Source organism: Sorex fumeus, unplaced genomic scaffold, assembly GCF_029834395.1.
Source record: "Sorex fumeus unplaced genomic scaffold, SorFum_2.1 ptg000098l, whole genome shotgun sequence".
In the NCBI taxonomy this organism is placed as follows: domain Eukaryota; kingdom Metazoa; phylum Chordata; class Mammalia; order Eulipotyphla; family Soricidae; genus Sorex; species Sorex fumeus.
The window spans coordinates 3,571,287-3,584,931 of NW_026606155.1; the positions used below are offsets into that span (position 1 = coordinate 3,571,287).

A 13,645-nucleotide genomic window follows, 5' to 3' on the forward strand; every position below is an offset into this window, starting at 1 on the left:
GGGTTAACAGAGACGAATTAGTTTTCTCTGGGTCGGAGAAATAATAGGAGTCTTTTGGGGGAAGGAGGGGGTGCACACTCGGCAATGCTCAGGGGTTACTCCTGGCTCTGCACTCAGGACTCACTGCTGGTGGTGCTCCAGGAATCCTATGGGATGCTGGGGATCGAACCCGGGTCAGCTGCGTGCAAGGCAAAAGCCCTACCTACTGCACTATCGCTCCAGCCTCTGATAGTGGGTCTGAATTCAAAGGAAGCCTGAGATATTTAAGGACTGGGAGTTAGCAAGGAAAGCCAAAGACACTGAGGGAAAAACTATTGAATTCAGGGCAAGCTGCAGCAGCAATTAATGCGAGTCACTCTCAGTGACCTGTCTGGGCCTCTTCACTAGCTCATCTGCTGTGTTTTAAAGCCCAGATAGATTCTAAATTACACCCCCCCCCCCCACCCCTTTTAAATTGAATCACGGTGAGATACACAGTTACAGAGTTGTACATTTCCCACCACCAGTGTCCAATCAATGTCCATAGTTTCTCTCCCCTCACTCTCCCACCAAACCGCCCCTCTCTCCCCCTTCCCCTCCCCTCTCCCTCTCTCTCCCTCTCTCCCTTCCCCTCAATCCCTCTTCTCCTTTTGGGCAATACAGGTAACTGAAACATCATCATGTACATCACTACCTCCTTTCAGCACTCAGTCTAGAATATTCTTTTTTTTTGCTTTTTTGGGTCACACCCAGTGATGGATGTTCGATCACTGTATGACTGAAAATGAAAACTTTTTAATTGTATCTCACGGTGATTCAATAATATATATATAGAATATAAATGTATACACATATATGTATATATATATGCATATATATGCATATATATAAAATAAAGAAAACAGAAATATCCGGTACCTACACATGTACGCAAACTGAAGTATAATGGGGGCATAACAGGGAAACCCAGGTCACAAAGGACACCATGCGAAGGCACTCAACAGTCGCCAGAAGGCAAGAGGTACCCTCAAGGGTCCGAGCTTTCGCCAGGAAAGCAGAGATTTCAAAGTTCGGATGAAACTCATGACTTCAGTTGCTTTTCAATAGGAAGTGTAAATTTTGCAGGTTGCCCATGATTCTACTCAGGCTGTCTCATATTCTTGCAACTAAAAGAGGCGACACTATGGTCAAGACAGAAGCCACTCCCCAGAGGTAACGCACTCACTGTCCACAATCCATCGGAAACCCTTCCTGTGTTTTTCTTCAATGTACGCCCCTTATCTCTTCCTTATTGTTACTGGGGGGGAATTGGGGTCGAGGTAGTTTCAGGCCACGTTTAATGGTGCTCAGGGGCTACTCCTGGCTCTGTGCTCAGGAGTCACTCTGTGCTCAGGCGACCATACGTGATGGCAGAGATGAGACCAGGGTGGAGGGCGGGGAATCAACCATATGCAAATAAACCCTACACGATCTCTCCTGCCCTCTTGCCTCTCATTCAGTGGGGAGAAAAGATTATCTTTTCATGCCTTTCACACACCTATGCAATAAAACTACCAGTTTTCCTTGAATCACAATTCTTTTTTTTTTTTTTTTTTTTTGCTTTTTGGGTCACACTCGCCAATGCACTCAGAAATTATTCCTCCTGGCAGTGCTCAGGGGGCCATATGGGATGCTGGGAATCAAACTCAGGTCTGCCACTGCAAGGCAAATGCCCTACCCGCTGTGCCATTGCTCCAGCCCCTTGAATCGCAATTCTGCAGATATTCCTCTACCTTTCTTTTTGCCTTTCAAACAAGTTCTCTCTTTCTCATCTCAAACTGAGGCCCTTCAAAACTAGCGAACGTGTATGATGACAGCAAGAAGAAATTCGTAAGCTCCAACTGAAACCGGGTCGCCCTCGGATCTGGAAGGAAGGAGGGTGCATTGGGCTGACATACTTGATAATTTCTCCGTATTCGTCCCATTTAATCCTTTCTTCGGGGGCAGGAAACATCGGGTAGGACTTCTTGGCCTGCTTGAAGAAACTCCCCTTCCGGCTCCCTTCCCCTTTCATCATCAGGTCATGCTTGGTTTTATGAGCCGACGGCTGGTCAATATCTTCCTCGACGTCACTCTCATCACTGGAATCTATATCTACCCTGGAAGGATTCGAGAGCGGAGAAAGGTCAGAGCCCCCCGACACTCCACATCCATCATAAAGTTATTCCGATTCCTATCACCATTCAATTAATATTACTGGACATGAAGTCACGGTCACAGTCCTCCCGTTGTTCATCAATTTGCTCGAGCGGGCCCAGTAACGTCTCCATCATGAGACTTGTTGTTACTGTGTTTGGCATATCGAATGCATCACGGGTAGCTTGCCAGAAGTCAAAGGAAATAATAATATCATGTTGACATTTTCTAAAGCTTATTCTTAACTGTCAATCACCAAAACAAAAATTCATATGAGCACTGAAAAAAAGCATGTTTATTCTGGCACCACTGGAAATATAGAAAATGAAGTAAAATAATAATAATAATAATAATAATACTAACTATGTCTTTTCAGTTATGCTTTTAGGTCTTATTTTATAGTTCCAGGGCTGGAGCGATTGTCCAGCAGGCAGGGCACTTGCCCAGCATGTGGGCAACCCAGGTGAGATCCCCAGCACCCCATAAGGCATCTCAAGACTGGCTGTGGCGTGACCACATGGGTCACTGAGCACAAAGCCAGGAGTAAGCCATCTGGGTGCCCTGAGCACAGAGCCAAGAGTAAGCCCCGAGCACTGCTGGGTTTGGCCCCAAGGCCAATGACTAAGTTCCCCGGTGACAGGTATGAATTTATCCTCTGTCTGAAAATAACTCACTCTTTGGACTGCTCGAGTTTTTTAGCAGCTTCTTTCTTTAGTTTCTCTTTTTCTAAGTATTCTTCCAGTTCTTTCCCTTCGAGCTTCACACGTTTCCTCAGCTGACGAGAGAGAAAAGGCCATTCCGGGCATTAGGGGAATCAGGGAACTTCAGGAATCCCTGAAATTATCCAAGTTTCCATTACACCTGATACAGATGCTATTTAGATTGGTACCAAAATTGAGCGGTCATTTACTTAGAAGGTAGGTTTGGATGAAATCAAACTGGTTAAAATTCAATCATCCAGGGCTGGGGAGGGGGGTGGGGTCTGTCTCCTTGCCTCTACCTCTCAGTTGGGTGAGAAACGAGGTTATGTTCTGTGGGCAAGGGGAGCCAAGGCCTGGTGAGAGAAGGGATGCCACCGTCCGACTGGGGGACCTCACAGGATGCTCACAGGGATGGGCGGGGCGTTCTGAGATGCAGGGTGAAGAATGTGAAGAACCTGTCTGTGGGGTTGAAGCAATAGCACAGCAGGTAGGGCATTTGCATTGCACACAGCTGACCCGGGTTCAATCCCCAGCATCCCATATGATCCCCTGAGCACCACCAGGAGTAATTCCTCAGCGCAAAGCCAGGAGTAACCCCTGTGCAATGCCAGGTGTGACCCAAAAAGAAAAAAAAAAAAAAGAACTTGTCCACACGGTGGGCGATGTGTTTAATGTCAGTAATCAACTTCTTGGGTACAGACACAGAGGACATTCAACCAGCAGAAAAACCCAGGTATGCGGGCCCTGTGACTGAGACCTCCAAGCCCATTTGGATCGGGACTGAGCCTCCTCCCCCCAAGCTCCTCAGTTTTCCAGTAGCTTGGCAGTCACACCCACATTACATGGCCCTGGAGCCATGTAATCTCATCAACAGCCAAGACCCAGAGACTATAAACTAAAGCTCCAGGCAGAGAGCAACACGGAATTTCCTAGAGTGGGTGACCACATTTGCGGCCACGCCACCTCTTGTACACTGGTCCACTTATGTACCAAAAGTAGCACACATTTGCTTGGTTTTAACATACATGCTTGTAATCTCTCATATATGGGCTTAAATGGCTCCAGAATGAAATACAACAACCTTCACATATTTCCCTCTTACTGTGGTGGGAAAGTGCTAGGTGGTGGGAGTGGGGTTTGAATATTATCTGTAATGAAATATTGTGAACTATTCGTGACGTATTCGATATGCCAAACACAGTAACAACAAAGTTTCCAATGGAGATGTTACTGAGCCCACTCGAGAAAATCGATGAACAACGGGAGGACAGTGACAGTGACTTTTAAATATATAAAAATAAAATATATAAAAACCACAAAAAAGAAAAAAAGAAAAAAGAAGGGGCCCAGAACCACTGAATCAAGAAAGAAGTCCTGAGTAGCAGGGGCGAAGAGGCCATGAGACCCAGGGGCTAAGATCAGCAGAGAGTGAGAGAATGACCGGAAGAGAGGTCGAGGACTGTTGAGTCTGGTGGCATGAACTAGAGAAGGAAGACAAATGACTTGAAAGCTTCCAAACAGAACAAGGACCCTAGGCCCAGTCCACCCAAAGGACAGAAAGCATGAAAGGAAACAGAAAAAAATAAAAATTGAAAAAAAAAACAGAGATCTACAAGAGAGGAAAAAAAAAGGACATCAGCCAGAAAGAGCCAGATTCCAATGAAAGGAGGAAACGAAAGCAAGTTCTTGAAGAGAGGTTGAGAATATGGTGATTATGGATATGGGTCCAGAAGGGTTTGAGCAAGAGAATTTTCAATTAAGAGCTGACATTCACGCCATTTAAAACTCTCTATTGGGCCAGAGCAATTGCACAGTGGGGAGGGCGTTTGCCTTGTGTGTGGCCAACCTGGGTCCGATCCCTGGCATCCCTTAGGGTCCCCTGAACACCACCAGACATGAATCCTGAGTGTAGGGCCAAGAATAACTCCTGAGTATCACCAGGCGTGGCTCAAAAACATAAAGAAACAGGAAGAACTATCAAGAGTCCAGTAAGAATCCTTAGCCATTTCAAACATTATTCTCTGGCCACTGATGTCAGTCCACAACCACGATGCGGAACGCATCCTCACACCCCCTCCAGGGCTCACCTCTATTTCTGTGATTTTCTCGGTGGGGTTGTCAATGAGGAAACGCGCCAGGGTCCCAGGGGTGGTTCTGTAAGTGAGAATGATGGAGTTCTTCGGGTCCTGGCACCACTGGATGAAGAGGTCCCTGGAGAATCCGCACTCTAGGTCGGGCTGACTGGCCAGCACCACTTTGGGGCTCGGGACGCGAGCCAAGTCCGACAGACCGTGACAGAGGGAGAGATGGCGGAACTGAAACGGGTTGTTTCTTTTGTCTTCGAAGCATCGCATCAATTTGTCACTCATCCATTCTACCTGATACAGAGCGGGGGACGACAATGGTTAGCCAACACCCTGGGCGGACTTTTAATTCGACAGCAGTCAGAGACTCCGAAGCGTGGGACTTCCAACTCCTTTTGTGTCTGTCCCCACCAGTGGCTGCCGACACGTGCAGGCTTTTTGGTAAGCAGATGGTTTGCTGGTTTTCTGCTCCTGCTCCCGATTCAAGCCCCCCACCCCCGATAATCACTGTCACTGTCACTGTCCTCCTGTTGTTCATCGATTTGCTGGAGCGGGCCCAGTAACGTCTCCATTGGAGACTTTGTTGTTACTGTGTTTGGCATATCGAATACATCACAGGTAGCTCATCTCTCAAAATCCTATTTTGCATTATGTTTCAGGTCTTGTCTTCCTAAGTCTTCCTAAGAAGGATGTGATGTTTTTTTCTTTTGTTTTTGAACCACACCCAGCAATGCTCAGAGGTTACTCCTGGCTCTGCACTCAGGAATTACTCCTGGTGGTGCTCGGGGGACCATGTGGGATGCTGGGCATCGAATTTGGGTTGGCCCCGTGCAGAGCAAATGTCCTTCCTGCTGTACTATCGCTCTGGCCCTAGCATGTAATTTCTAAAAGAATACCTCAGCCCAAATACAAAAAAACACCTCACTCCAGAGATTGCTATTTTGAAAGAACTAGTTCAAAAGGAAAAGAAAACTAAATTCTAACATTTATATCCTGCAAAGTAGGTTCTGGTTTTGTTTCCCTTCCCACCTCCAGGTTTACAGAGCCAGGGGTCAACCTCAGATTTCATGTGTACAGGGCAGAAACTTTACCACACACACCCTTGCCCCAATTTTATTCTTTTGTTTGTTTGCTTTGGGGTCACACCCAGTGGTATTCAAGTCTCACTCCTGGCTCTGTGCTCAGTGATAATTTCTGGTGGTGCCCAGGGGACCTTAAGAAGTGCCAGGGACACAGGTGGAGGGATGGGTATTTGATCATTGTATAATTGAAACCCAAGCACAAAAATTTGTAAGTCTACAACTGTACCTCATGGTGTTTCACTAATAAAAATTTAAAAAAAAAAAAAAGTGCCAGGGATTGAACCTGTGTCAGTCGCATACAAGGTAAGTGCCCTACCCACTGTACTATCACTCTGGACCCCTGGCCTCAATTTTAAAGACTGGGAAACAAAGAGTTACAGGAGAAGGAACTTGCCCCATCTGTAAAATGAAGACAGAAATATAAACTCTAGGACTGGAGCAATAGCACAGCAGGTAGGGTGTTTGCCTTGCACACAGCTGACCAGGGTTCAATTCCCAGCATCCCATATGGTTCCCCCGAGCACCGCCAGGAGTAATTCCTGAGTGCAGTACCAGGAGTAACCCCTGTGCATCACCGGGTATGACCCAAAAGGCAAATATATATATTTGCAGCCACGTGACATCTTATAATCTCATTCTTAATTTGGACAACCTGGCAGGCTACCGAATGTAGCCTGCCTACATGGCAGAGTCTGGCAAACTCCCCGTGGCGTACCCAATATGCCAAATACCAGTAACAGTGATGGGTCTCATTCTCCTAAATCTGGGACAGCCTTGAATATGGCACTTTTTTAAATCTCAGGGCTAGGACGAAGGAGTCGTTATTGGTGCCTGCTCGAGGCAATCGACGAACAACAGGATGATCGTGATCGTGATATATAGATAGCGCCCTATCCGCTCTATATATCATGATCACGATCACGACCATCCTGTTGTTCGTCGATTGCCTCGAGCAGGCCCCAGTATATATATTTTTATATATATATATATATATATATATATATATATATAAACTGTTAGGGCAAGAGAGATAGTACAATAGGCAGGGTGTCTGCATGTGGCTGACTTGGGCTTCATTCCCGGCACCCCATAAGTTCCCCCAAACCTGCCAGGAGTGATTCCTGGGCACAGAGCTAGGAATAAGCCCTGAGTATGTAGCCCAACCCCCGAAGATAAAAATTTGTTCTTAAGACACATAAGCAATCTATGAAATAAAATTTGCAAAGCATGCACAAGAGTCAGTGGTTCATTTCTAACTCTCACCATCATCATCAACAACCTCTTTAAAAGAGAAACAGGGAGCCAGAGGGAACAAAGGTACCATTTTCTTCAGGTCTGATCACCGCAGCAAACTTCACCGCCAAGGACAGGAAACCAACCTGGGACTTGGAGAACTCCACCACGTTGTAGCTGACGTTGTTCAGCAGGGCCAGGGAGTAGACGCCCAGGCCAGCATCTTTAGTTCTCCAAATCTGATCGAGCAGCTGGGCGAGCTCCAAAACTCTGCCTGCAGTGTCCACTGCTATGAGCACATTCCCGTCGCCACGCAGCGTTTCCAGGACGTTTGCTAGGAAACAAGAATGAGACGCTTGGAGAGCCTGACGAAGACTTCGCTGCAGGAGCAGAGAGTCCCGCCTCCCCGTTCCTCACCACAGAGACCGTGTTGCAAGAGAGCTAGGAATAAGCCCTGAGTATGTAGCCCAACCCCCGAAGATAAAAATTTGCTCTCATTACTGGTCAGGAGCAAGGTAACTGAATTGCATTCAACTCACTACATTTGCCTGTTTTCTTTTTCTTTTCTTTTCTTTTATTTCTTTTTTTAAAAATATTGCTCAGTATATCTCCATGAGGTGGAGCAACAGCGGGTTAGGCATTTGCCTTGCAAGCGGCCGACCTGGGTTCGATTCCTCCGCCCCCTTGAAAGCCTGGCAAGCTTCCAAGATGTATTCATATGCCAAAAACAGTAACAACAAGTCTCACAATTTGTTGTGAGACGTTACTGGTGCCCGCTCAAGCAAACTGATGAACAACAGGAGAACGGTGCAGTGCTACAGTGTATCTCCATAGCAGTGAAAAGCAATGTCTTTCCGTGGTTGTTTTTGGGTCACACCCAGTGGTGCTCAGGGCTTACTCCTGGCTCCGCACTCAGGGGTCAGGGGACCATATGGGATGCCAGGGGTCAAAACCGGGTTGACCACATGCAAGGCAAGCGCCCTACCTACTGAACCATTGCTCCAGCCCCAGTGTCAGAAGTTCTTAATTCTTTTTCCTGAAAAATTCTCAATCAGTGGTTCCCAACACTTTCCACTTAACAGGGGTATTATCTAGATGGGATGCTGGGAATTCAGGATGTTTAGGCCAAAGGCACCACATCTAAGCTTTCCCGCCAGTCTACTCTCACCTGTCCACCTCAAGAAGGAACTTCATTCTTTGTAATTTACAAATTTATACACATACACACAAACGTGCGCGCGCACATACACACACACAATCAGCATAGTAAACTATAGCCCATAAACCTCCGCCAACAAAAAATACCTTTATAACCTGCCTCGGCTGACAGTCTGCTTGAAAATACTTGGTAAAATCAATCTCTGACAGACATACACCAAATGGTTGACATTTGTATGGGATAACCCCTATCCCAAATAGTCCAAACCATACTAAGGAAAAAGAAGATGAAGGGGCTGGAGTGATAGCACAGAAGATAGGGACTTAGCCTTGGACAAGGCCGACCTGGATTCAATTCCCAGCATCCTATATGGTCCCCTGAGCACCTCCAGGAGTAATTCCTGAGTGCAGAGCCAGGAGTAACCCCTGTGCATCGCCGGGTGTAACCCCAAAAACAAAAAACAAACAAAAAGAAGATGGACGGCTTTGCTTTCCCTAACTTTAAATTATACCGTAAACCTATAGTAATTTGACAGTCTGGTACTGGAATAAGGTCAGACCCTCAGATTGGTGGAAAAGAATTGGGAGTGCAGAGACAGACCCTCAGAGCAGAGTATGCAGCGGGCAAGGAGAGCTGCTTCAATGAACGGTGCTGGGAAAACTGATCAGTCACATGTGAAAAACACGAGCTCAGACTCCTATTTCACTCACAATGCATTACCAATGGGTTAAAGACCTCGACTGCTGGCTTGAGCCCACAAATGAATACTGAGAAAAACACAAAAAGAACCCCTTTCTGACAGTAAACCTCGAGGCATTTCGATGACTCAAAACTAGACGCCAAGCGGCCAGAAACAAAGATGAACAAATCGGAATACATGAAATTTAAAAAGCTTATGCACGGCAGAAGAATCAACGACTAGAGTAAAAAGATCCCACAGACTGGGAGAGAACGTTTGCCCACCTGCTGGTGAGACAAGGGGTTAATTCAAGCAGTTCAGACATACAAGGTCGGACACAGCCCTAAAAGGCACACAGTGTGACACTCACTCAGAAGTTGTTCGTCTCTCTGCTTCCTCCTGGGCTGCACGTACGTGGCGTTAAATGAGTCTGTGATCAGTAGGGAGGGTCTGCTCAGCATTTCCAAGGAACATCCATTTAAGTGGCTGTAATGGAATTTAAGAGAATTATTTTATATTACTTCAAATCAACAATACTTCTCACGCCCCCCCCCAAATAAGCCGCTTCTTTTATTTCCTCCTCTAATTAAAAAAAAAAAGTTCATTAATAAGAAAATCTGGTACGTTTCTAAAAAAAGCAGAGAGGAAGGGGTGGGTGAGACAGCACATTGGGTAAGGCATCTGCCTTGCATGTGGTTGGCCCTAGTTTGATCCCCGGCACCCCATATAGTCCTCTAAAGCCTGCCGGGAGTGACCCTGAGGCTGAATCAGGAGTAAGCCCAGAGCACCGCTGAGTGTGGTCCTGAAAACAAAACAAAACAAAAAAAGCACAGAGGAAAATAAAATAAAAATCTTCACGAGCACAGTACTGGGATAACTGATAATATCTTCTGCTGTACATTATTCTGTACAAAACAAAGATGATATTCCATGGCTATACCTCGCATACTCAGATCTAAATTTTGGTTTTCTTCAACAATTTTAAAATGTTTCCCTAAACCTAGTTTTACATTTTTACTTATTTATTTATTTAGGCTTTTCGGGTCACACCAGCATTACTCCTCTGCACTCAGGAATTACTCCTGGAGGTGCTCGGGGGACCATAAGGGATGTCAGGGATTGAACCCAGGTTGGTCGCATGCAAGGCAAGCACCAATGTTCTAGACTCTGACTCTCAAAAAAATGTTTTTGCAAAAAAAGATTCAATTATCATTTTTGTTTTTGTTTTTAACTTCTTTAGGACACAATCCTAGGATGTTCTTTACCATAAAAGACAATATTACTGAAGAGCTTTCCAGATTTTTTCTTCCCAGAAAGATTCAACCAGATGGGTCAACTCAAGTACTTCTCAGAGTATCACTGTTAAGTATCATGCTAAGCGAAATGAGGCAGAAAGAGAGGGACAGATATAGAAAGATTGCATTCATCTGGGGAACATAAAGTAAGAAAATAGGAGACCAACACCCAAGAATAGCTGAGATAAGTACCAGGAAGTTTACTCCATGGCTTGGAGGCCAGCCGCACATGCTAGGGGAAAAGGCAGCTCAGATAGAGAAGGGAGCACCAAATAAAGGGTGTTGGGAGGATCCTCCCAGGATGGGAGATGCATGCTGAAAGTAGACTATAGACCGAACGTGATTGCCACTCAATGCCTCTCTTGCAAACCACAGCACCCAAAAGGAGAGAAAGAGCAAAAGGGAATGCCCTGCCACAGATATGCCCTGTGGGATAAGGTGGGAGGGCTACTAGAATCATTGGTGGTGGATTATGGGCACTGGTGGAGGGATTGGTACTCGATCATTGTATAACTGAAACCCAAGCACAAAAATTTGTAAGTCTACAACTGTACCTTATGGTGTTTCACTAATAAAATTTTTTTTTAAATTTTTAAAAAATAACTTTAGGGGCTGGAGCAATAGCACAGCGGGTAGGGCATTTGCCTTGCACGCGGCCAACCTGAGTTCAATTCCCAGCATCCCATATGGTCCCCTGAGCACCGCCAGGAGTAATTCCTGAGTGCAGAAGCAGGAGTAACCCCTGTGCATTGCCGGGTGTGACCCAAAAAGCAAAAAAAGAAAAGAAAAAAAAAGTAAGTTTAGTGACAACCCCCCCAAAAAAGTGCATCATTAAAATAATTTTTGTTTCATATCAAATTATTTTCCACATAAAGAAAATATGATAGTCAATTTTTAAAACACTCATTATCTGATTCTTTTAACTTGTCCTAGCTTTCTGGTTAAAAATTTACTTAACTGGGGCTGGAGCGATAGCACAGAGGATAGGGCATTTGCCTTGCACATGGCCAACCTGGGTTCAATTCCCAGTATCCCATATGGTCCCTAAGCACCGCCAGGAGTAATTCCTGAGTACATGAGCCAGAAGAAACCCCTGTGCATTGCCCAGTGTGACCCAAGAAGCAAAAAAAAAAAAAATTCACCTCACACGCCTGAGGTCCATAGTTCAATACCTCATATCACCAAAGTAACAAAACAAAAAAAGAAATAAAACATTACTTCATTTCTAATTTTCCATCAAAAAGAATTAACAACTGCGTTCCCTTCAGCTTCTGTCCTGGTATACCTACATCTCCCTCTTGTGGTTGAAGTCAACGGCATACACAATTTCTTCTTCTCCATCCTTGACGATTTTCCATATGGTTCCACCTATCATGTGACCAGCTGGTAGAGGGGTGATGGACAAGCCATGTCCTTTACCTACGTTAAGAAGAAAACGGTAATAACCAGAGACTTATTTTATAACCCTAAGAAAGATTAGCTGGTTAGCTACCTTTTACCTCTAAATGGATTTAATAGGCAATCTGTACAAAACAATGTATTATTTTGGACAACAATTTCAGTTATTAGACCAAGTGTTCTCACTTTGCAAAGGTTTGTTATTTTGGTTTTTTTTTGGTTTTTTTTTTTGCTTTTTGGGTCACTCCGGGCGATGCTCAGGAGTTACTCCTGGCTCATGCGCTCAGGAATCACTCCTGACAGTGCTCAGGGGACCATATGGGATGCTGGGAATCAAACCGTATCGGCCATGTTGGCTGCGTGCAAGGCAAAAGCCCTACCCGCTGTGCTATCGCTCCAGCCCCTCACTTTGCAAAGTTTTAAGTTGCTAAAGCAATAATGCAAATTATCATTATTATGAAGTATAATGATCCCTCCTCCCACAAAAATGATTAAGGGCAGTCAAAACGGCTGAGGGCCCAAGAGATAGTGCTGGGGTTAAGGTCTCGCACATGGCAGAGCAAGGGTTGATCCCCAGCACTGCGTGTCGTTCCCCAAAGTGCCAGGAGTAAACCCTAAGCCCTGCCATGTATGGCCCCAAATAAAAACAAAACTGTATCACTGTCCTCCCGTTGTTCATCGATTTGCTCAAGTGGGCGCCAGTAATGCTTCCATTCATCCCCGACACATGCTAGTGTAGCCCGATGGCATATTGGGGGCTCTTTCAGGGTCAGGGGAATGAGGAACATCGTTACTTTTTTCGACATATCATATGTTTTTGGCATATCCGGGTACGCCACGGGTAGCTTGCCAGGTTCTGCCGTGCGGGCGGGATACTCTCAATATCTTGCCGGGCTCTCTGAGAGGGATGGAATCTTTTGGGGGCAACCTCTAATCACCTTTACAGGTGTTCCCAGTCAAGCATATATGCGGGAAGGATACTTTCCGTAGCCCGCCAGGTTCTCTGAGAGTGAAAACTAGATAATAAAAGGTTGTGCGGCCGCAAATGCGGCCACACACTTCCGGGAGCTTGATTTTATAGTCTCTGGATCTTGGCGTTGGTGGAATTACATGGCAGTTGATGGGCACAACTGTCTAGCTACTGGATGATGGGGGAATCATGCTGAGACCACTCTCCACATGCTCAGACGAGCCTCATGCATGAAGGAACCAGCAGAGGAAACCAGGTGTGCAGGACCCGGGGCTGAGATCTCCAAGCCTGCTCGGATCAGGACTGGGCCTCCTCCACCCCCAAAACAAAGAAAAACAAATAAATGAAAAAACAACACTCGAAACTGCAGAGATGATTGCTACTTCCTGGTCAGATCTTCAAAGTTCATTGCTATGTTTCAACCCCAACGTTCACAATTATGGAAATGTTCAAACAGTTACTGGAGAGATAGCTCAACAGGCTCAGAGCACCTGTGCTTGCAAAAGGCCCTGGTTAGATCCAGGGCACCCCATGGTTACCTGAGCACCACCAGGGGAGCCACCTTTATTTTTTTATGTAATTTTAGGGGCTGGAGCAATAATACAGAAAGTAGGGCATTTGCCTTGTACATGGTCAACCCGAGTCAATTTCCAGCATCTGATATGGTCCCCAGAGTAATTCCTGAGTGCAGGGCTAGGAGTAACCCCTAAGCATCATAGGCAGTGATGCCCCACCCCCACCCCCCCCCCCGCCAAATAAAAAAAGGTAATTTTTTAATTTATATTTATCAAAGTTTAACTTTTTAAAAACTTTTTTTTAATTGAATCACTGTGAGATAGACCCTTACAGAGCTGTTCATGATTGGATTTCAGTCATACAGTATTCCAACA

The 13,645-nt window shown here is 45.6% G+C and overlaps 1 protein-coding gene across 1 annotated transcript in view; it reads right to left on the reverse strand.

Moving 5' to 3' along the window:
• Positions 1–13,645, reverse strand: part of CPSF2 (cleavage and polyadenylation specific factor 2) — a 31,968-nt gene that overhangs the window by 12,963 nt on the left and 5,360 nt on the right. The window contains exons 5-10 of the mRNA XM_056134447.1: positions 11,677–11,806; positions 9,463–9,578; positions 7,401–7,588; positions 4,943–5,233; positions 2,829–2,929; positions 1,917–2,117 (exon numbers count right to left, since the gene is read on the reverse strand). Coding sequence (XP_055990422.1) covers positions 1,917–2,117; positions 2,829–2,929; positions 4,943–5,233; positions 7,401–7,588; positions 9,463–9,578; positions 11,677–11,806 — 1,027 coding nt within the window. The remainder of the gene's footprint in view (positions 1–1,916; positions 2,118–2,828; positions 2,930–4,942; positions 5,234–7,400; positions 7,589–9,462; positions 9,579–11,676; positions 11,807–13,645) is intronic.